Source organism: Podarcis tiliguerta (genome assembly GCF_965153285.1).
Source record: "Podarcis tiliguerta genome assembly, chromosome: 16".
Taxonomy (NCBI): Eukaryota; Metazoa; Chordata; class Lepidosauria; order Squamata; family Lacertidae; genus Podarcis; species Podarcis tiliguerta.
In genome coordinates this window covers 12,418,257-12,439,549 of record NC_139549.1, presented here as the reverse complement: position 1 = coordinate 12,439,549, position 21,293 = coordinate 12,418,257, and the positions used below count along the sequence as shown (strand labels likewise).

At 50.6% G+C, this 21,293-nt stretch overlaps 1 protein-coding gene and 1 long non-coding RNA gene across 6 annotated transcripts in view; one reads left to right on the top strand and one right to left on the bottom strand.

Annotated features, from left to right (window-relative positions):
• The window catches only part of LOC310667062, a 150,066-nt gene extending 136,922 nt beyond the window's left edge, over positions 1 to 13,144 (bottom strand). The window contains exons 1-2 of the long non-coding RNA XR_014506161.1: positions 12,474 to 13,144; positions 10,138 to 11,950 (exon numbers count right to left, since the gene is read on the bottom strand). This is a non-coding gene — a long non-coding RNA (uncharacterized lncRNA). The remainder of the gene's footprint in view (positions 1 to 10,137; positions 11,951 to 12,473) is intronic.
• KCNK4 (potassium two pore domain channel subfamily K member 4) lies at positions 388 to 20,481 on the top strand. 5 transcript variants are annotated; one of them, XM_083418539.1, is made up of 9 exons: positions 470 to 617; positions 3,095 to 3,230; positions 4,179 to 4,327; positions 7,184 to 7,500; positions 9,211 to 9,331; positions 13,091 to 13,251; positions 14,075 to 14,261; positions 15,105 to 15,244; positions 19,285 to 20,481. In XM_083418539.1, the coding sequence occupies exons 2-9, from the start codon at positions 3,211 to 3,213 to the stop codon at positions 19,828 to 19,830; spliced, it is 1,641 nt and encodes a 546-aa protein (XP_083274665.1). In that variant the 5' UTR covers positions 470 to 617; positions 3,095 to 3,210; the 3' UTR covers positions 19,831 to 20,481. The 5 variants fall into 5 exon arrangements, with proteins under 5 accessions (XP_083274669.1, XP_083274665.1, XP_083274666.1 ...); XM_083418543.1 differs by lacking the exons at positions 470 to 617; positions 3,095 to 3,230; positions 4,179 to 4,327 and adding an exon at positions 388 to 458; XM_083418540.1 differs by lacking the exons at positions 3,095 to 3,230; positions 4,179 to 4,327.
• The last annotated feature ends 812 nt before the right edge of the window (positions 20,482 to 21,293 follow it).

The window sequence follows — 21,293 nt, the reverse complement described above, 5'->3', positions numbered from 1 at the left end:
AATACAATTAAAAATAAAAACCTGTAGAAGATAGAAAAAGCGTTGGCATGCCTGTCAAGACACCCTGCATCCCTAGGGGGCTGATAAAAAAGTGTGTGTTTCCCCATTAAGATTTTCCCACCTTTTTCTCCAAAAAGCAAACTATTTGATTCCCTAAATGGTTTTGAGGTGGGGGTGTTGGAATTTGCCACCTTCAATTATTCACAATGCTTTGCGAATAACTGTGTGTTTATCTTGGTGATAAATCTTTAGCGATGAACACCTGGCTTCCCCAGGCAAGCCAACTCTCGCCTCCTGAAAACATCTGCCCCCAAACCACCCCCTCCCTCCCTCCCTGCTCCATTTCCCACCCCCCAAAGGGTTAACACCCACCCACGGCACCTCGCCTGCGTCTCCCCGGGCTACGCTGGGGCTCCATCCGTCTGGTGGCGGAGTGGCACCGCCTGGGCACGGAGGAGGTGGGTGGGTGGGCGGGCGAGCTGTGAGTGAAGGTGGGGCAGGCTGGCGGTGGGGTGGGGTGGAGCGGGGAGGCTTCACCTGCCCGGGGCAAGCCGGCAGCCTCAGCATCGGGAAGGGAGGAGGAGCTGCTGTTGCTGCTGCTGCTGCAGAGAGCGAGAGTGAGTAATTGCAGGGATGCTCGGGCGGGTCCCAGGGCTGAACGCTGAACCCCCCCCAACCCCACCCTGGCACCTTGCATCCTTGCACGCTAGCACTTTGCAGGGAAAGGGAGGCCTGGGGTGCGTGGGGAGGGGAGGCTGCTCTCCAGTGCATTGTCTGGAAGGTGTGTGTGTGTGTAAGCAGAAGCAGGGGTGGTTTGTGCTGCTGGAGTGGTTTCTCCTGCTTTTGCAAAGCAGCGCAGGCGGAAAAAGAAAGAACGAGAGGCTGGGCAGCGGGGAAGTGTGTGTGAGCGAGGCGCCGCCGTTGCGAAGCATGTTGTTTACTGGGGAGCAAGTCCTGTCGCTTTTCGTGGGGCTGCCGGCTTCCAGGTACGTATGCAATGCTTGCGCCCCACTCTTTTTTTTCCGGGAAAGAGGAGCCGCATGCCAAGGGGGTGCCTTGTGGAAACAGGGTGGCGAGGGAGCGCGCGGGAGAGGCGGCGGCAGCAGCGCAAGGCTGACATAGGCTGAGTCAGCAAAGTTGGGGGCTTGGAGCAGGGATGGGGTTGGGGGGTGAGAAAGAGGCAGGCGGAAAAGGAGCGCCGGGGGGGGGGGCAGCACAAGTGGGTGAGTGTGAGAGAGGAAGTGTCGGAAATAGTGAACCTTTAACAGCGTCTGGGGCAGTGCAAGCGTGTGCGTGGGAGGGACGCACTAGGGGAAAGTGAGAGTGCAAGACAAACAGGCTGTGTGCTCGAAGCAGGGCAGGTGTGAGCGTGTGTGATTTTGTGTGTGTGTGTGAGAGAGAGAGAGAGAAATGAGCAAGGGAGGGTGATGAACGTATATCAGTGCATGTGTGTTTACATGCAAGGCTGATTTGTGTATGTAAGGAGAAACCACTGGGGTGGGACACTACAAATATGTGTGTCTGTATGCTGTGAAATGAAAGCACATGCATGCGCTCTCTCTCTCACACACACACGTAGAGCATGTGTGTTGAAACTGGCAAAGAGGATGTGAAAAGAGGGAGAGAGGAATTGTGTGTGTGAGAGACAGCAAGTGCATAGGTGCGAGTGCTTAAAATAAATAAATGTTAAAAGATAGTTGCATGCCTGACGCCAGAAGTGTACAGGGATATAAATCGCAGGGTTCTGGGAAGGATCGTTCTGTGAGGGGCAAACTACAGTCCCCAGGATGCTTTGGGGGAGGAAGCCATGTTGCTTTACATGTATGGTACACAGAGCCTCAGTCACTGAACCTAACCTACCTCAAGGGCAGGTTGTATGTGTGGGAGATCCACACATGCCACCTTCATAGAATCATAGAGTTGGAAGAGACCACAAGGGCCATCGAGTCCAACCCCCTGCCAAGCAGGAAACACCATCAGAGCACTCCTGACATATGGTTGTCAAGCCTCTGCTTAAAGACCTCCAAAGGAGACTCCACCACACTCCTTGGCAGCAAATTCCACTGTCAAACAGCTCTTACTGTCAGGAAGTTCTTCCTAATGTTTAGGTGGAATCTTCTTTCTTGTAGTTTGGATCCATTGCTCCATGTCCGCTTCTCTGGAGCAGCAGAAAACAACCTTTCTCCCTCCTCTATGTGACATCCTTTTATATATTTGAACATGGCTATCATATCATATCATATGTCCTCAGGAGGATAAATAACTAACTAGAGGGGAGCAAAGGAGAAACACCATAAAGAACACATGGAGATTGTGAATACATGTAGACACCGATTTCTTTCCACACACATCTTCACCTGAAATGTGGTGGCATCCCATGAAGGACTTCTCAGGGCAGACCTGCTGGAATCAATGGGTTTAAGTTAGTCGTGGGCATTGATTTCAACGGGGCTACTCTGAGTAGGACTTACTTGGCCTGTAGAGTCCAGCATCCTGTTCTCACAACGCCCAACTAGATTCCTTCAGGAAACCCAAGTGCCTTCCCTCACTGTTACTCATAAGGACGTAATAAGAGCCTGGCAGCTGGATCAGGCCAAAGGCCCATCTAGCCCAGCATCCTGGTCTCACAGTGGCCAAACAGATGCCCCATTGCCAAGCCTGCAAGCAGGGCCTGAGCGCAACATCAGCTCTCCTCTCCTGAGATTCCCAGCAGCTGGGAATTCAGAGACACATACTGCCTCTTGAGAGTGGAAGGAGAACATACCCATCAGTAGCCATTGATAGTCTTATTGTTCTTCATGAATCTGCCTAATCCTCTTTTAAGTGGATGGCCATCATTATCGCTTATGGGAAGGGATTCCATATTTTAACTAGACATCAACCTAAGCCTGCAATCAGCTCCCACCTGCCCGCCCTCTTTCACTTACAACCAAGCAGGGGGTGGGCCTGCTCCTTGTAGGCTCTGGCGCCACCTGCTGTTGAGCTCCCAGTCTTCCACCCTACCAGTCCTAGTGGGCTACAACCTGGTCACCACTGGTCCATTGAGTTCAGCATTCTCCAAACTGACTGGTAGCATCTCTCTCCCATGTTTCAGACTGGGGTCTTTTATGGCCCTGCCTGGGGACTTTGGGACTGAACCTGGGACCTTCTTCATGCAAGGCAGATGCTCTACCCTTGAGTTGCCGCCCTTCCTGTTTTGTATGGGTGCAAATGAGCGATATCTGGAGTAGGTATGTAAGAGCGATGGTGAGATGGGAGTAAGGGATGTACAGTGGTACCTCGGGTTACATATGCTTCAGGTTACATACGCTTCAGGTTACAGACTCTGCTAACCCAGAAATAGTACATCGGGTTAAGAACTTTGCTTCAGGATGAGAACAGAAATTGAGCAGTGGCAGCAGCAGGAGGCCTCATTAGCTAAAGTGGTGCTTTAGGTTAAGAACAGTTTCAGGTTAAGTACGGACCTCCGGAACAAATTAAGTACTTAACCCGAGGTACCACTGTATAGCAGAGGTGCTCTATGTTATCAGCAATGGGTGTATAAATGTTGTGTGAAGGAAAAATAGAGTGCAACACCTGTGGCCTTATGCCTCAAAGGTATGCAGCTGGTAGAGCACAAGGTTCTTAATCTCAGGGTTTGGGGTCCGAGCTCTGATTTCTGCATTACAGGGGGTTGGGGGTCCCTTCCAACTCTGCAGTTCTGTGGCTCTGTTATTCTACAGCGCTGTGCCAAGGGTGGGCCTACCCTAGCAAGCTTCCATATTGCACAGAGCACTTCTTCGGGCAGGATGGACAAATGCCTCTTTTCCAGGAACGGCAGTGGAGAGTCTGTTTTCTGCTGCCCCCTCTGGAAATACATAAATCCCCTTTCTTTGATCGACAACTAGTGGCCGGTACGCTGCCCTTACCAAGCAGCCTTCCCCTGGTTTCAGTGACTCCCTCCCCCCCCCCCCCATTCCAATATACCTATACTATGGGAAAGGTAGATCTGGGGAACAGAGAGCTGCCCAAAAGGTGTGGGGAGGTGCTTGTCCCTGGCAAACTCCGCACAAGCACTTTGCATCCATCTGTGGTTGGTTGGATGTGCCTGGGGAGTTGGGTCTTGGAGAGAGGGTAGCGTATAATTGAATTGTCTTCAGTTTAATTGGAGCCATCCTTGGGATCTTGGGGGTTGGCAGGGGGCCCACTGCACCGCAGACATCACCCTCAGCGCAGTGCTGGGAAGGGCTACCAGCTGCTACAGAACCCCCCCCCCCAATCTCTGCAATAAAAGGACCAACCCAGTTGTATAGCGACCATGTCAGGACTACAATCGGTAGCCTTGAAGGTGAGTGTATAATGCTGGGGGGGGGGAGGGCAGTGGGAAGAATGCGCATGGGGGGGTGTCATAGGGCTCCCCCACCCCTAACATGCATCACTGTGAAATTTTCCCCACTGTGAAAGAAAATGTGCCCCAGATACAGATTGGTGGAGTCTCTTTCTCTCTCCTCCGTCCTGGCATGTTAATACCAGACACCTTCATCCCTGGGGCTGAGTTTGCAAATGCACTAAGTTTTGGGAGAGCTGCCCTGGTTTGTTCCAGCTCTGCATGTTCTGATCTTGCCGGTCCATCTTTGACCCTTCTTTGGGTAGCAGCAGTGAGTGAGTGGGCATGAGGACCTTAGTATAGGACCTGGTAGGGGGGGTGGTATGAGACAAGCAGGATGGGGGATCTGTGACTTTTGATGTTTTGTGAACACAATATTTCATTCTTTCCTCCTTTTTAAGAACTCTTAACTAATACAGTGTCCATGTATAGATCAGGAGTAAGATTTGCAGTTTTGCAAACAGCCGTTTGGGAGGGGGGAAAGCTTAAGATCTGCAATATAACTAGAAAATGAGTGTGCATTAATAGGAAGTGTCAGCTTCTGCAGTTCTTACACTCAGCCATTAAAAAACAACAACTGCAACATAACATTTCCCAAAGTCTCAAAGCTTTTTATCTGTCCACTTGGAAGTTAAGTTTTGTTGGGTTCTATGTGGCTTACTTACTCCCAAGTCAAGTGGCACAGGACTGCAACACTCAATACTGTATTTGGGGTGTTACTTTATTGCTCCAGGTTTGAAATCAAGGTTTATTGCAGGGATAGGGGGAAGAGGAAGAGTTGAAGTACTGTATAGCACATTGGTTGCTTCCGTAGGGAAATTTTAGGAGGGACTACAACATACCATTCCCAGTCAGCTGCACACAGAGAAGTGGGAAGTGTGGAGTCTGAGTGGGGGAGCATAGCCTGGGGTGAATTATTGGGGAGTGGGTGCTTTATTTTCTACACTTCCACCCAGCCTAGGTGCTGGAAACAAGCTGAGCAAAGAGATTATGGGATTGCACGAGCCCCTAAACTAGAAGACCCAGGGAAGGAATCGTTATAAGCAGGGCTGGATTTAGGTTTGATGAAGCCCTAAGCTGCTGAAGGTAATGGGACCCTTTATATGTCCAGCTGTCCTTTGTCAACAACAAATTGTCACTGTTTTTTGTGTTAAATATATGCTATATGATAATTTATGGACCTAATAGGTATCTAAAGCCATTTGCACGTAACAAATAGGAACCTACACAACACAAAACACTGTTGCTGTATGTAGGTTTTGTTTTATTTTATCTTATATTTTGGAAATGTACACCCAGGTTTTGTTTTTCTTTAAAAAAAATTGGGGGCCTCAAGAGGGTGGGGGCCTTAGCTATAGCTTGTTTAGTTTATATGTAAATCTGGCACTGATTATAAGGGTGAGTCTGTTCTCACTTTGGGGGGGAAATTTTAAGTTTTGTTCTCTGACCAGGAACAATCTTGTTTTTAAACGCCGCAGTTCCCCTGCTGTATTCTTTAAATCAGAGTAACGTTTATTGACGAGACTGCTCAATGCTAAGTCGTTTGGGTCAATATTTTTAAGGTTAAGAAATATCACGTTTCTGCTCATTTAAAGGGTTGGGAAGATATTAGACTTAGGCTGTGCACGCACCATAGGGTTAAAGCACAGGGCTTCCCCCAAAGAATCTTGGGAACTGTAGTTTGTTAAGGGTGCTGGGAATTTTAGTTCTGAGAGGGGTAAACTATGGCTCACATGATTCTTTGGGTGAAAGAATGTGTTTTAAATCCTGCCTGTATTGGGGGACAGGAGAAGAGAGGGAACTGCCTCTCCCTTTCTACGCACTGGCATCCTGGATCAGACCAATGCTGTGTCTAATGGAGTGTTCTGTACCCAGATGCGCCCAGCAAGGCATGAAGGCAATAGTCCTCATCTGATCTGCCTCTCAGCTGGTTAGAGCACAGTGCTGATAACAACAAGGTTGCAGGTTCGATTCCCCATATGGGACAGTTGCATATTCCTGCATTGCAGGGGGTTGAACTAGATGATCCTCAGGGTCCCCTGCAACTCTACAATTCCATGTTTCCTGCTTCCGGTGGTTTTGGAAGCAGGTGGTTTTGGAGTGCCCTTAAACCAAAGGTCTTGAACTGCATGCACATCGTAAATTTAAAGCATATGTAAAGTAAACCCCCCCCCCAACAAAAAGAATCGCAGGAACTGTAGCTTACTCCTCACAGAACTATCTTTCTCAGCATCCTTAACAAACTACAGTTCCCAGGGGATCAAGTCTGGCTTGATAGGCACCAGCCACCACTGGGGGGCGCTATCAATGCAGAAGCTGGATGGCCACCTAGTCAGGGATGCTGTCACCGCATCTTGCATTGCAGATCCTGCCTTGAGCAGCAGGGGGTGACGACTACACCCCCAAGACCCCTCCCCACTTTGTGATTAGTCGGCAGAACAGTTCCCCTGCTGCTGAATTTGTCAGTGCTTCCTTTTTCCAAAAGGGGTTCAAACTAGTGGCAGGGAGTTCCAGAGGCTAACAGCAGACCCGTCCTCTGCGAATGTGTCTCCTTTTCAGAGCTAGCAACTATGAGTTCTAGGGATTAGCAACAGACCCATATTCCATGGACTTGTCTCCTCCTTTCCTCCCGCAAGCTGTCCTAGCTAGTGGCAGGAGGTTCCAGAGGTTAACAGTGTGAAGAAGTACGCCCTTTTTGTCAGTCCTCAAGGGGGCGATCCTGAGACTTTAAGGCATGATGGGGACTGGAGATTTTTGGGGTGGAGCAAGGTGGACTCACCCTGTCTTCTTCTTGTTCTTTTATACGCCCCCCCCCAGTGAATTATCCGCCGCCGCCTTTACCCCCCGCCATTTGCCCCCCCGACCATCATGGCTCTATGCCCGTAGTCTGCTACCCATCCAAGGAGTCTATCTTGAGCCCACGGCCGCAGGAGCGCAGCACTGTGATGCGCCGGACCACCGTTTTGGCCCTCTTCTCCGTGGTCCTCATTTACCTGGTCACAGGTGCCTTCGTCTTTCGCCAACTGGAGCAGCCCTATGAGATCCACCAGCAGGGGAAGATCCAAGCCTACCTGGAGCAGTTCTTAAAGCTACACCAATGTGTAGCCGCTGAGGACCTTGAGGACCTCATCCAGGTGAGAGCTGGAGGCCAAAGGGCTGGGGAAGAACAGAGCTCAGGGACTGGTTGGGCCCAGAGGAATGGTGGGGGGAAGCAGCTGGGAAACCACCAAGGGAAAGAAGGCTCAGAGCCCAGGGGTTGTGGGTGGGTAGGGCTGGGCGATACCTTGTTTTCGACATTGCGATATATCACCAGCTAAATATTGCGATATAGCAATATATCACAATGTCCGAAATAAGGATGGAGCTATGTAGAGGCATTAGCCGGCTTCACGGTTTTTCCTGCGTCCTGATTTTTGCCAGCACTTGATTCTCTGCCCCCTGCAAGAAGGCAGGGGAGAGCTGAGCTGGTAGAGTTAATGGGGGCTGCAGGAATCAAGAGAAGCATTGGCCGGCTTCACGGTTTCCCCCACATTCTGATTTTTATACAGTCTAACCTTGGTTTTCAAACATAATCCGTTCCAAAAGACCACTCGTCTTCCGAAACGTTTGACAACCAAGGTGCAGCTTCTGCTTCTTGCACTCAAGCGGGACCCACGTAAGACGTTCGGGTTCTGAAAAATGTTTGAAAACTGGAACATTTACCTCCGGGTTTTTGGTGTTCAGGAGCCGCAACGTACGACAACAGAGGTGTTCGGGAACCGAGGTTTGAATGTATCTCACACACACACACACACACACACACTATGATTTGTGATATACTGCCAGGTTGAAATGATGTAACCGATATCACAATATGGAATACCAAACGGGTTTTGAACGATAGAGTGGTACCTCGGGTTACATACGCTTCAGGTTACAGACGCCGCTAACCCAGAAATAGTGCTTCAGGTTAAGAACAGTTTCAGGTTAGCAACAGACCTCCAGAACAAATTAAGTTCTTACCCTGCGGTACCACTGTATTTTGATATATTGCCCAGCCCTAGTGGTAGGACGATGATAAGTGGCCACAGGGAGCAGACTGGGAGGAGGCAATGCCAGAAGCTGAAGGGGCAACGGGGCTTAGTGAGGTGGGAGAGTCTGTGACAGAGAACTGCTCAAAATCGGAAGCAGGAGAGTGGGATGAGGCAGGTCGAGAGGCAGAGATGAGTCAGGCTGCTGAAGAGTCACAGGGGTCTCCCCCTCCTGCTGCGACATGCTCCCCTCCCCGCTGGTCTCCCGGAATCCAGAGAGGCACGAAGTGGGAGGAGCAGAGGCAGACACACAGGCGCAGTCTCAGATTGCTTGGGGAAAACCCAGGAGAGGAAGGCACTTAGGCAGCTGTGGGAAGGCGAGGACCCCTTCTGTCTCTACAACTGCCTCATTAGGGGCAAGATTTGCCAGGACGAGTTGCTGTGCTCATTAGGCCTAGCACTCTTGTGCAGATGCTGTTTTTTCTTTCTAATAAAGAGTTAACTTTATGTACTCCTTTTGATTTGCTGCTGGCTCGCTCCTGGCAGTAGCTCAGTGCACCTGCCTTGCATGCAAATAAAAACAAAAACCCCTGGGTTCAATCCCTGATGGTGTCTCCAGGTAGGGCTGCGAATGTACTCTGCCCGAAACCCTGAGGAGCCACTGCCAGCCAGTGTAGGCAGTACTGAGCTAGAGGGATCAGTGATCTGACTCTGTGTAAGGCTGCTTCCATGTGGGTGAAGGGGCCTGGCTCAGTGCTCTGGGGTTACGGCTGCGCTGGAATCCTGGGCCCTCAGTGGCTTGGTCCTAACCTTTTCCTGTGCCCTTCCTCTCAGCAAGTGGGCGATGCCATGGGCGTCGGAGTGGAGCCTGCCATCAACAGCACAACCGCCAACAGCTCGCACTGGGATATGGGCAGCGCTTTCTTCTTCGCTGGCACCGTGATCACCACCATCGGTATCTGGGGTTTGATGGGGAGGAGGGAGGAGACAGAGGGAGGGGGTGGCTGTCTTCCTTGCTTTGCTACAGAGAAGCCTGGCAAGGGCTGTGGCGCAGTGTTTGGAGCACGTGCCTTGCACATAGCTGTCAGCTTTTCCCTTGTGTGGAATCCTATTCGGAATAAGGGAATTTCCCTTAAAAAAAGGAAAACATTGAATGCAAAAAGGCCCAGGTTCAGTCCCTGGTATTATCGGGTCTGAAAGACTATCGAAAGCTCCTGCCTGTCTTGGGAGCCACCTGCTTGCATTTAGACACCCATGTCTTAATTTTTTAAAAAGAGGTTTTTGCCATTTATCTCTGTGGTGGTAGTGCTGCTGCTGTGCCTCACCGTAGGTCAGGCTATGGCCCAGTATTGAGCCCTGGATTTGATAATCTATTTCATCTAGGCATACCTGCTGCTGATTTGCCACTACCACCCTCAAAGGTAACGTGGGTGGCGCTGTGGTCTAAACCACCGAGCTTCTTGGGCTTGCCGATCGGAAGGTTGGCGGTTCGAATCCGCGCGACAGAGTGAGCTCCCGTTGCTCTGTCCCAGCTCCTGCCAACCTAGCAGTTCGAAAGCACGCCGCTGTAGCGGGAAGGTAAACGGCGTTACCGTGCGCTCTGGTTTCCATCACAGTGTTCCGTTGGGCCGGTAGTGGTTTTATCATGCTGGCCACATGACCCGGAAAGCTGTTTGTGGACAAACGCTGGCTCCCTCTGCCTGAAAGCAAGAAGAGCGCCGCAACCCAGTCACCTTTGACTAGTCACCTTTGACCTTTGACCGTCCAGGGGTCCTTTACCTTTTTTACCTTTACCACCCTCAGCCACCTTGCCCAGGAAAGTACAGCGGTACATTGGGTTACAGATGCTTCAGGTTACAGACTTTGCTAACCCAGAAATAGTACCTCGGGTTAAGAACTTTACCTCAGGATGAGAACAGAAATCGCACGCCAGCGGAGCGGCAGCAGTGGGAGGCCCCATTAGCTAAAGTGGTACCTCAGGTTAAGAACAGTTTCAGGTTAAGAACGGACCTCCAGTACGAATTAAGTTCTTAACCCTAGGTACCACTGTAATATTACAGTTTTCCAAAATATCTGCATCTAGGGAGGACCTCTTTAGGAGGAGCCTCACCACCGTCTGGTTCAAGGCAGAAGGCATAACTCCTTCCAGCGGCGCAGCATTGCCTCATCCATTGAATCTATCCAATCAATCCCCTCCTGCTAGATTTGGCAGTCATTATGGGCAGGGATGCTGTTGGCCTCATGACCATAATCGCCTGGTCCACATCCTCAGGTTGAAACAACTGAAGCTGACCCCACAAGGTATAATTCATGAATGGTCCAGGGCCCTTCAAGGAGACTGAACCAATTGTGGCACTTGGTTCAGCATGGATCCAAGTGTTATTTTGCACTCAGAGTGTTTTTGCAAATCTCTCGCAGAGACAGAAGTCATAGCCCAACATCTGGAGGGCCACAGGTTCCCCATGCTAGGTACATGTCCCAACCAATCAGGGATCACATGTTAAATGTACTTAGGTAAAGGTAAAGGGACCCCTGACCATTAGGTCCAGTCGTGGCCGACTTTGGGGTTGTGGCGCTCATCTCGCTTTATTGGCTGAGGGAGCCGGCGTACAGCTTCCGGGTCATGTGGCCAGCATGACTAAGCCGCTTCTGACGAACCAGAGCAGTGCACGGAAATGCCATTTACCTTCCCGCCGGAGTGGTACCTATTTATCTACTTGCACTTTGGTGTGCTTTCGAACTGCTAGGTTGGCAGGTAATGTGCTTACCAAGGTGTAAAGTGGGAAGGTGGAACCTGTGGACTTTCCAGGTGCTGTTGGTTATCTGAGATAGCGCAGTTGGTACAGCATGCAACTTTTAATCTCAGGGTCATGAGTTTGAGCCCCACAGCCAGTCTGTTTATACTGTGAGTAGATTGCAGTCTCTTGGGAGTTGGACGTGCCTGAGTTAGATGGACCCCGGTCTGGCTGTGTGTATAGCTGCCTCCTGCATAACTGACCTAGGAGTGGGTATATCAGGGTGATCAATGCAGCCAGCTGGCTGCAGCTTCAAGACGGTGCCAGGGAGCCACACAAAGGATTTACAACCTGGGGCTGAGCAAAGAAGCTAAGAGGCTTTGCTTATTTTTGCTGGAGTCTGCAGGATTGGGACAGAGGCTGATCCAGGCACTTCTCCAAAAATTAAGGAAGAAGAAATGGAACAAGGGGGTTGGATTTTGTGTGTGTACATCCTTGTGCAACATTCTGTTTTGAGCCAGGCCTCGTTCCTGGAACCATGACAAGGGTAAGAGTAAAGAAGCAAAGGTTTCTTCTGAGGATATGAAGAGTGCATCTTTCTTACCCCACAGAGTATTAAGGATGCAAGACCCATCTAGTCCAACACCCTGTTCTCACCATGGCCAACTAGATGCCTGTGGGAAGCCCCCCCCCCCCAACAGGACAGGAGTGCATTGGTCCTCTTCCTGTTCTTGCTGCCTGGCAAGAGGTAGACTGCTTCTGAACTGAGAAGCTCTGTTTCTTTTTTCATGACTAAACGATCACCTCCGTGAATTCGTCTAACCCCCTTTTAAATCTGTCTAATCTTGCAGCCGCGGGTGGCGCTGTGGGTAAAAGCCTCAGTGCCTAGGGCTTGCCGATCGAAAGGTCAGCGGTTCGAATCCCCGCAGCGGGGTGCGCTCCTGTTGCTCGGTCCTAGCGTCTGCCAACCTAGCAGTTCGAAAGCACCCCCGGGCGCAAGTAGATAAATAGGGACCGCTTACTAGCGGGAAGGTAAACAGCGTTCCGTGTGCAGCTCTGGCTTGCCAGAGCAGCGTTGTCACACTGGCCACGTGACCCGGAAGTGTCTCCGGACAGCGCTGGCCCCCGGCCTCTTGAGTGAGATGGGCGCACAACCCTAGAGTCTGTCAAGACTCGCCCGTACGGGCAAGGGTACCTTTACCTTTAATCTTGCGGCAGTGAATTCCATAAGTTAGTGGTATGTTTTGGTACAGGTGTGTTTTCTTTTGTCTGCCCTAAATCTGCTGCCAATTAGATTCATTGGGTGGTGGTGGGAAAACCTCTCAGTTTTGTTTGTTGTGTATTTACTTCTTTAAAAAAAACATATCCTGTCCCATCTTCCAGAAGAAATTATAAGCAGCTAACAAAAACCAGTAATAATAATATAAAACAATCCACAGTTCAGTCAAATCTGCAGCACTCAAAGTATTGGCAGAAAAGAAATATCCCAAACCACGACAACAGTTTCAGAACAGCCGTCAGAATTAATAAAACATCCAGATGTCAAAGCAAGGAAAGGTGTTTTTAAGACATTGCACACACACATATTCAGGCCTGTTTTCACAACCTTGAGGACTACAAACTTGCTTTTTAAAAACCAAAAACAGAATTAATATCCAAATATAAAAATTGCCTTTTTAAGCATCTGTGTCTTCAGTGGCCCACATACTTTCAGGGCTGTTTTCGCATTCGTAAAGACTAGAAACTTGCTTTAAAAAAAGCCAGGAACCTAATTCCTTCATTTCTACAATAAGACCATGTGCCTATTGCAGCTTTGTTCCCTGGAGTTGATAGTAACTGTAGTCCATAACATTTGGAGGGTGCCTGCTTGGAGTAGTCTGAGCCAGAGCGTTAGAACAGAGTCTGGATCAATATTGAGGAGCACTTTCTCTTTTCTGCTGACTCTGTCTCTGCCTCTCTCTCTTCTCCTGCCCGAACAGGGTTTGGGAACATCTCCCCCAAGACTGACCCTGGCCGCCTTTTCTGTATCTTCTATGCCCTCGTGGGGATTCCTCTCTTTGGCATGCTGCTGGCAGGAGTCGGGGACCATTTGGGATCGTCTCTCCGGAAAGCCATTGGCAAAGTGGAGGACATTTTCTTGGTGAGCAGCTTCTCTCCAGCCTTTCCAACACCACTTGTACATTTCTCTGCCCACCTTTATTTGCAGGGACCTCCTGCTCATTCTTGCGGGTGGCGCTGTGGGTTAAACCACAGAACCTAGGGCTTGCCGATCAGAAGGTCAGCGGTTCGAATCCCTGCCACGGGGTGAGCTCCTGTTGCTCGGTCCCTGCTCCTGCCAACCTAGCAGTTCGAAAGCACGTCAAAGTGCAAGTCGATCAATAGGTACCGCTCCGGCAGGAAGGTAAACGGCGTTTCCGTGCGCTGCTCTGGTTTGCCAGAAGCGGCTTAGTCATGCTGGCCACATGACCTGGAAGCTGTACACCGGCTCCCTCAGCCAATAAAGTGAGATGAGCGCCGCAACCCCAGAGGTTGTCACGACTGGACCTAATGGTAAGGGGTCCCTTTACCTTTACCTGCTCATTCTACTGTGCAGGACTCAGGTGGTCTGTTTTGCTGGCGCCAGTGCCCTTCTGTGAACTTCCCCCCAGCTTTTTTTGAGTCCTGTTAGGACACATTTGCAAACTGGAGAAACAGTTATGGGCATTTCACACAGACACACACACACCACAGCCTGTTTTGTTGACTGCAGTATAATGCTTGCCTTCCCCTATTCCATCAGGGAGAAGGGGACCTTGGCACCAAGAATGCCCCCTGTGTGTTTGCAGGGCAGCATGTTGGCAGTCTATAGTCTAGACAGGCCGATTGGAAGAAATGCACTTATAGGAGTTGGCTGCCTTTTGGATCATTGTTGGCTTTTTCAACATTGACCTCTCTTCCATCCTGTTCCCTCCTATTCTCTGCAGAAGTGGCAGGTCAGTGCTACCATTGTGAGGGTCCTCTCGGCCTTGCTCTTCATCCTCATTGGCTGCCTCCTCTTCGTCTCCCTGCCGACCATCATCTTCCAGAGGGTGGAAGGATGGACCCTTTTAGAGAGCGTCTACTTTGTGGTTGTCACACTGACCACCATTGGATTTGGCGACTATGTGGCAGGTGGGTGTTGTGGGGCGAAATGAAGGGGGTGGGGTGCATTGGGATTCCCCTTTCTGACCCTGAGAGTGGTTCCCGGAGCACAATCAACCCCTCTTCCCAGGGAACTCTGGGAACTGAAGCTCTGTCTCCTCTCAGTGCCCGTAAGGGTCTCCTCTCAGTGCCCATAACAAACTATCGTTTCCCATAATTATTTGAGGAAAGCCAGGACTGTTTAAAGTGCTTTAAATGTTTGGAGTGGATGTGGCCTAAGACCTAGTACAAAATGCCACCCTATTGGTCTATTCCAATTGAGAACTTCGTTAGGTTTTCCTGACAGCCTTTCATCCAGGCATTGACCATACATGATCTTAGCTTCAGCAAGGTGATTCAGTCAAGTCTCTTTGGACCACCTCCTCACCTCTCTCTTCCTCCCTCTGTACTAAGGTGGAGAGTAACTGGCTTTGGTGGTGTTGGGAGCAGTGGGGGGTGCAGGGGGGGCCGGCCGCACCGGGCGCAACATCTGGGGGGGGGGGGGCGCTCGCACTCGCAGCTCTCTGCCCCTACCTGGCTCACTCACTCTCTTTCACTGCAGTGCTGGCTGTGTGAATCCGATCCGAGCCGCCGGGTCGCCCCCCCACTGTGGAGGGGAGGGTGCCAGGCGTGCGGTGCGGTGCAGAGAGAGAGCAAGGGACTATCTGGGGGAGGGACAGTGCAGCGGGGGGGGGGGCGCGCAAATTACTTGCCTTGCCCCGGGTTAGGGGGCGCAAATTACTTGCCTTGCCCCGGGTGCTGACAACCCACGCTACGCCACTGGTTGGGAGTGCTCATTCCAAATGGTCTTGCCTTAAACTTTGCTCCTTCCAGGTGATACAAAAAGCGAAGAATACCTGTGGTACCAGCCATTGGTGGTGGTCTGGATTCTGCTGGGCTTGGCCTACTTTGCCTCCATCCTGACTATGATTGGCAACTGGTTGAGGGTGTTGTCCCGGCGCACGAGGGCTGAGGTGAGGACACTTCAAGTGCACTTGATAGGCCCATTGTATCATCTCCATGTCCTCCACAACCCCCATTATTAGGGTTTCCAGGTCAGGAGCATCCCAGACCCTGAGATTTCAAGACCTAGGAGAGGTTCCTGGTGATGTCACAGGGCAGGACCTGCAGATAGAGGTTTGTTGGAAGAGAATGAGAGTGGACACCCTCCTCCTCCTCCTATTATTATTATTATTATTATTATTATTATTATTATTATTATTACTCTATCTCACCTGAAGATTCAAGCCCTCCAACTGCAACCTGGAGGGGCCAGGCAAACCTGGAGACTTCAGGTCAGACCTGGAGGTCTGGCAACCCTGCCAATCTTCTCCCTGTATTTACCTGTTATAGTAGTGTGATGATGACTGACTGACTATTTAATTTCTATACTGCTTAATATATTAGAAATATCTTTAAGCAGTGCACAAAAAATGGAAGCAACGACAGACAAACAAAATATTACAAAAACACACTGCTACATGTAAAAAGGTTACATTAATACAAAGTTACTAATATATACAAATCAATATCCATTCATTTTCCTTCTTCCCTCTTTGCCTCCAGGTTCTCTTGTTAAGTCCACAACTCCCAAAAGCCAATGGTGTAACCTCTGGCGCAGACAATATATCCTTAGATCTTAGGTCAAAGGCTGTTTGTTCGCATAGACCAGTATTGGCCCAGTTTGTACAGAACACTAACCCAAACCGTGGCCTAGCATGGTTCCACAATCGAGAGGATATCCTGACTGCTGTGCTCCTCCCCTACTCTGGTTCTCCTCCTGCTGTGCTATTGTGAGCTAAGCCAAGGTTGTTGTCCAAATCTAGCCTCATGATTTGTCTCTCTCCAGCCCAGGCCAACTCCTGAGCAGCAACCAAGGGTTGTTTTAGGGTTGGGAACCTCAGGTCTGGGGATCTAATGTGGCCCTCCAGCCTTTTCTATCTGGCCCTCGGGACTCATCCTCCTTTAGGGTTTTTGCCTGGCTGGAATGTTTCCTTAAACTCTGTTCATGCCTCTTAGTTGCCTCGCTTTAATGTGTGTGGAAGGTAGAGCAAAGCAAAATTTACACCCATGACTCACTTTGACTTCTGGTGCTGGCCACCAGTGGCATGTGGCCCCCAGAAGGTTGCCCAGAAGGGAATGTGGCCCTTGAGCTGAAAAAAGTCCCATGCTCCTGGTTTGCAGCCTGTGTTTCGTCTGGAGCAAACCTGGCCTCCTCTATTGCCCTTCAAATTGCAACTTGAGCAAGGCGTCTAGGAAGTGTGAAGGCAGAAGTCTGCAGATCAAGCCACTGTTAACAGCTAGCATGCAAACAAACTAATAAACAAAAATTGGGGGGCCTTGTTCCTACAGTGCGCCTCATCCCCACCCCCCAACACACACAGCGTTCCTTGTGCTGGTGGTGCTCTATAATAACTCAAAGTGAAGGCGAGAATCTGCAGCCTCCGAGTTTTGAAGCATTTCCCCTTTTGCCAATTAAAAAAGCAGATGGCATCAATTTTGCACATAAACTCATTAAGCGGCTTGCCTAATTGAAAGCCATTTCTTTCTCGCTGACCCTGGCGTTCAGACGAAAGGCAATAAAAACAGCTGGAAATGATTGGTGGCATTTTGCACCCACCCGCCTGGAAACAGGACCAGGCACAGTGAAGGGAAGCAGGGGGTGGTTAAGGAGAAATATGTCCGTGTTTGCAGTGGGTCTCGATTTTATTTGGTGGTGAAGCGGTTTTGCAAGGCAGGGAATGCAGTAGCCCCATAACTGCTGCTCAGCACAATTTCCTACCTTACCCAAGTTGTGGCTGGCTTTGTTGAGCATGGGTGCGAGGGGGAACTGCCTCAACAGGGATGCAATGTGTTGAATAGTGGGTAGACATGGCAGACGACACAGTGATTTCTCCACAGCAGCTCTTTATTTTGTAAGCTGGAACAGAACTGAACAGCAAACAGCTCAGCCGGCCTGCTTTTATAGGCAGCCGGCTGTCAACATTGTAGCAACAACAACCCAGGGTTTCCCGCCTAAAATAACTGACGTGGACCTGAGGGGAAACTATCTACAGTATCCCCCTGCTGGCCCAGGGTGAGAACTTCAGTACATAACACCATGGGTGTAGCAGGGCATCACACACGATAGGCATGTCAGCAGTCAGCTGAGGGCAAACAAAAAGAAATATATTCCTCATGCAGCCTCAGAGGGGTAGACGTGAAAATCAGCTGCACAAAACGACTGCTGAAAGTTGCCTCTGGAGCATCAGTATTTTGCAGGAGAGATTCAAGCATTAGGAGTCAAGCGCTGAGAACCAAAACGCAAGGATCCTTGCAGCTCAGGAGTCGAGCACTTGCCTTCAATGCAGAAGGTCGTGGGTTCAATCCCCAACAGCTCCAGATAGGCCTGGGAGAGACTCCCAATCTGAAATCCAGTCAGTGTACACCAGGTGTGGGGAACCTTGGGCCCACCAGCTGTTGCTGAATTGCAACTAGCCACTGACCAGGCGTAGTGGCGCTTCTGGGAATTGTAGTTCAGCAACATCTGGAGAGCCAAAGGTTCCCCACACCTGATGTAGACAATACCATACCCTCTAAGTGTCCTTATTTTCCAGGGACAGTCCTGGAATTACAAAAGCCATCCCAGCTTCTAATTTGATCCTGGAATGTACCTATTTCCTCCGCCAGCGGTACCACTGCCTAGCTCAGGGGAGAGGATGAGCCAGCACTTGTCCCGAGAGATGGCGGGGCATCCCATTGCCTCTCCATGGCTGCCACTGCTGGCCTCCTCCCTTGGGCAAGGAGAAGGAGAGGCTTCTGTCGCCAAGGCCCAGCTCCTTGTGATGTGCCAGCTCTGAGGGGCAGACAGGGGGCAGGGCTGCCTTGGGTGGGAAGAAAGGGGGAGCCGAGCAGAGCACAAGGAGTCTTGATTTAAAAAAAAAATGCTTTATGCATCCACATCTAATCTTGCCATTTCCCAAAATTTATTGATTGATGTGTGTTTCCCTGTTTATAAATCTGCTAAAGAATAAATTTTTTTAAAACTAGGATTAAGGGTTTTTCTCAGGATGGTGGAGAGCGTGTGTGCTGGGTCCCCTTGGTGTGGCAGTGGCGGCACTCGCCCTTCTGATATGAAATGCTCTGCTGGGGACACACATGGGGGGGTGGAGAAGGATCAGTTGCGGGGGGAATGAGAAATGTCCCTATTTTCATCTGAGTCATGTTGGAAGGTATGCAATACTAAGCTGTTGGTCTGACTCAGTATAAGACAGAGCCCTGTGTTCCTATATCCCTTGTAAGGTAAAGGTAAAGGTAAAGGTACCCCTGCCCGTACGGGCCAGTCTTGACAGACTCTAGGGTTGTGCGCCCATCTCACTCAAGAGGCCGGGGGCCAGCGCTGTCCGGAGACACTTCCGGGTCATGTGGCCAGCGTGACATCGCTGTTCTGGCGAGCCAGAGCTGCACACGGAAACGCCGTTTACCTTCCCGCTAGTAAGCGGTCCCTATTTATCTACTTGCACCTGGGAGTGCTTTCGAACTGCTAGGTTGGCAGGCGCTGGGACCGCACAACAGGAGCGCACCCCGCCGCGGGGATTCGAACCGCCGACCTTTCGATCGGCAAGCCCTAGGCGCTGAGGCTTTAACCCACAGCGCCACCCGCGTCCCTTTTATATCCCTTATAGTCCTTTAGAATTTGCATTTATCCGAAATTAGCAATGCAGCTCTACAACCAGTGTTTACAAAAATGCATATAAAAATGTGTGCATAAAAATAAATATATCCACGATATATATCCAGTAACATGAGAAATGTCTTGCATTAGGAGATATTGCATTAAGTGAAATAACATGCTATACTAGATAGATCTTTTAGCATAGAAGTTCTTACATATTCCTAAGTGGCATCTAATGGGTTTTTCTCCCCACCTTTCTACTTTCTGACCTTTTGCTTAACTGAATAAAAGGCATCCCCCCAATATGGATTTTGGAATTTTCTGTCATAACTAGATCTCCCCCCTTCTTATTCCCTACAGATGGGAGACTTGACTGCGCACGCTGCCTCCTGGACGGGCAATGTGGCCTCCCAGCTCCGTGTCCCAAACATGGCGTTTCCTGACAAGCTGCACAGAGTGGGCACCTTGAAAGGGAAGCCTCTGTCGCCTTCAGCCATGTTGCAGCAGGGGGACAGCCAAGAGGTATTGCCGCCACTGCTACTGCCGCCGCAGCAATTGCCACCGCAGCAGCAATTGCCACCGCAGCAGCAACTGCCACCGCAGCAGCAACTGCCACCACAGCTGCCACCTTTACCACCCCCGCTGCTGCCACCACCACCTCCATCCCCGCGCCCATCTCCAGGTACTGCACAGCGTGTGGCGCAGCTGCTGCCTATAGACTACGCGGGTGAAAACCTGGCCTTCATTGACGAGAGTTCAGATGCGCTGAGCGATGGAGGGCCGCCTTCTGCCAGGTTGCCCCGCCGTATGCGCCCTCGGGCACGGCACCGTGCCAACACGGGCCAGCCGCCAGGATTGCCCATGGTCCTGCTGAGCCTGACCCAGGACAAAGGTGAACCTGTCTAAGGCTAGGGCTAGGCCCAAGCCTGTCTTGGAGCAAGTTTCCGTCCTATTGGTGCAGTTCTCTTTGTTCCTCTCCTCCTGTGCCCAGCAGAGTGAAACCCAAAGCGTCTCGGCTTTTGTTTCCGTGAGGTGCTAAGTGCCCGCCTTTTTGTGTGCCCTGGCACAAACCCTCTGCACTGCGGTATCCCATTCTATGCTGCCAGCTGGGCTCTGTCCCCGTTTCCATAGACACTAGGATCGCCACCCTCTTTGCTGTGCCAACACAGTCTCTTGCTTCCAGTGGGACGAAACCTGGCATCACCGCTCTCCTCTCCGCATGGTGCTCCCCTACTCAGCCTTCCTCCTGGCAGCAGGATTATACTCCTGTTCCCCGAGCATCACTGGAAGCCTCATCTCAACCTGTGTGCCTGTTATGGTTGTCCTCCTTTAATCTTCCAGAACTGCACCTTGTGAGTGGGTGGACAGGTCAGAATATCTCCCATCCACTCTGGCTCCAAGCACCAGGTCTACGTCCTGTTGCATGCTCTCCTGATCATCCCTGTCCCCAAGCACACACGCACAAAACTCCTCCTGCCATGTAAGTCAAATTAGGCGAATAGCCACACAAAGTATGAATGAGTTTCATAGCTGTTGTTCCCTTTCCCCCAGGAAATTATGTTAAAAAGGTAAAGGTACCCCTGCCCGTACGGGCCAGTCTTGACAGACTCTAGGGTTGTGCGCCCATCTCACTTAAGAGGCCGGGGGCCAGCACTGTCCGGAGACACTTCCGGGTCACGTGGCCAGCGTGACATCGCTGCTCTGGCGAGCCAGAGCCGCACACGGAACGCTGTTTACCTTCCCGCTAGTAAGCGGTCCCTATTTATCTACTTGCCCCCGGGAGTGCTTTCAAACTGCTAGGTTGGCAGGCGCTGGGACTGAGCAATGGGAGCGCACCCCGCCGCGGGGATTCAAACTGCCGACCTTTCGATCGGCAAGCCCTAGGCGCTGAGGCTTTTACCCACAGCGCCACCCGCGTCCCAGACAAATTAGGCGAATAGCCACACAAAGTATGAATGAGTTTCATAGCTGTTGTTCCCTTTCCCCCAGGAAATTATGTTAGCATTGGGCTTTTAACAGAGTAGATGTCTGAACAGATGTCGCCATGATTGAGAAGCCTCAGTGCCCTTGACAAACTACAATTCCCAGGATGGGGGTGGGGTGGGGAACCCATGATAGTATTGCACCTGTACACTTGCTGAAAGTTTGTCACAAACTTATGCACCTTTCCTCCCCTGCTTTGGTGTAGGGACGGAGGAGAAATTTGGTTTAGTTCACATCTACCAAAGTGGAACTTCCTGAAACTTAAAAAAACACAACCCTCTTTGGAGATTCGCTCTCCTCTGTGTTTTGCACTGCAGTACTCCAGCCAAGTAATGTGTAGAAAAATGCGTAATTTGGGGTAACGTATGTGTAAAAATGCTTATAGT

Excerpts from the sequence above, each read along its gene's own strand:
- KCNK4 (XM_083418539.1), top strand. The coding sequence starts at position 3,211 with ATGAGCGATATCTGGAGTAG. Across the intron at positions 7,501-9,210 it reads ACCTTGAGGACCTCATCCAG|CAAGTGGGCGATGCCATGGG; the intron begins GTGAGAGCTGGA and ends CCTTCCTCTCAG. Across the intron at positions 9,332-13,090 it reads CACCGTGATCACCACCATCG|GGTTTGGGAACATCTCCCCC; the intron begins GTATCTGGGGTT and ends CTGCCCGAACAG.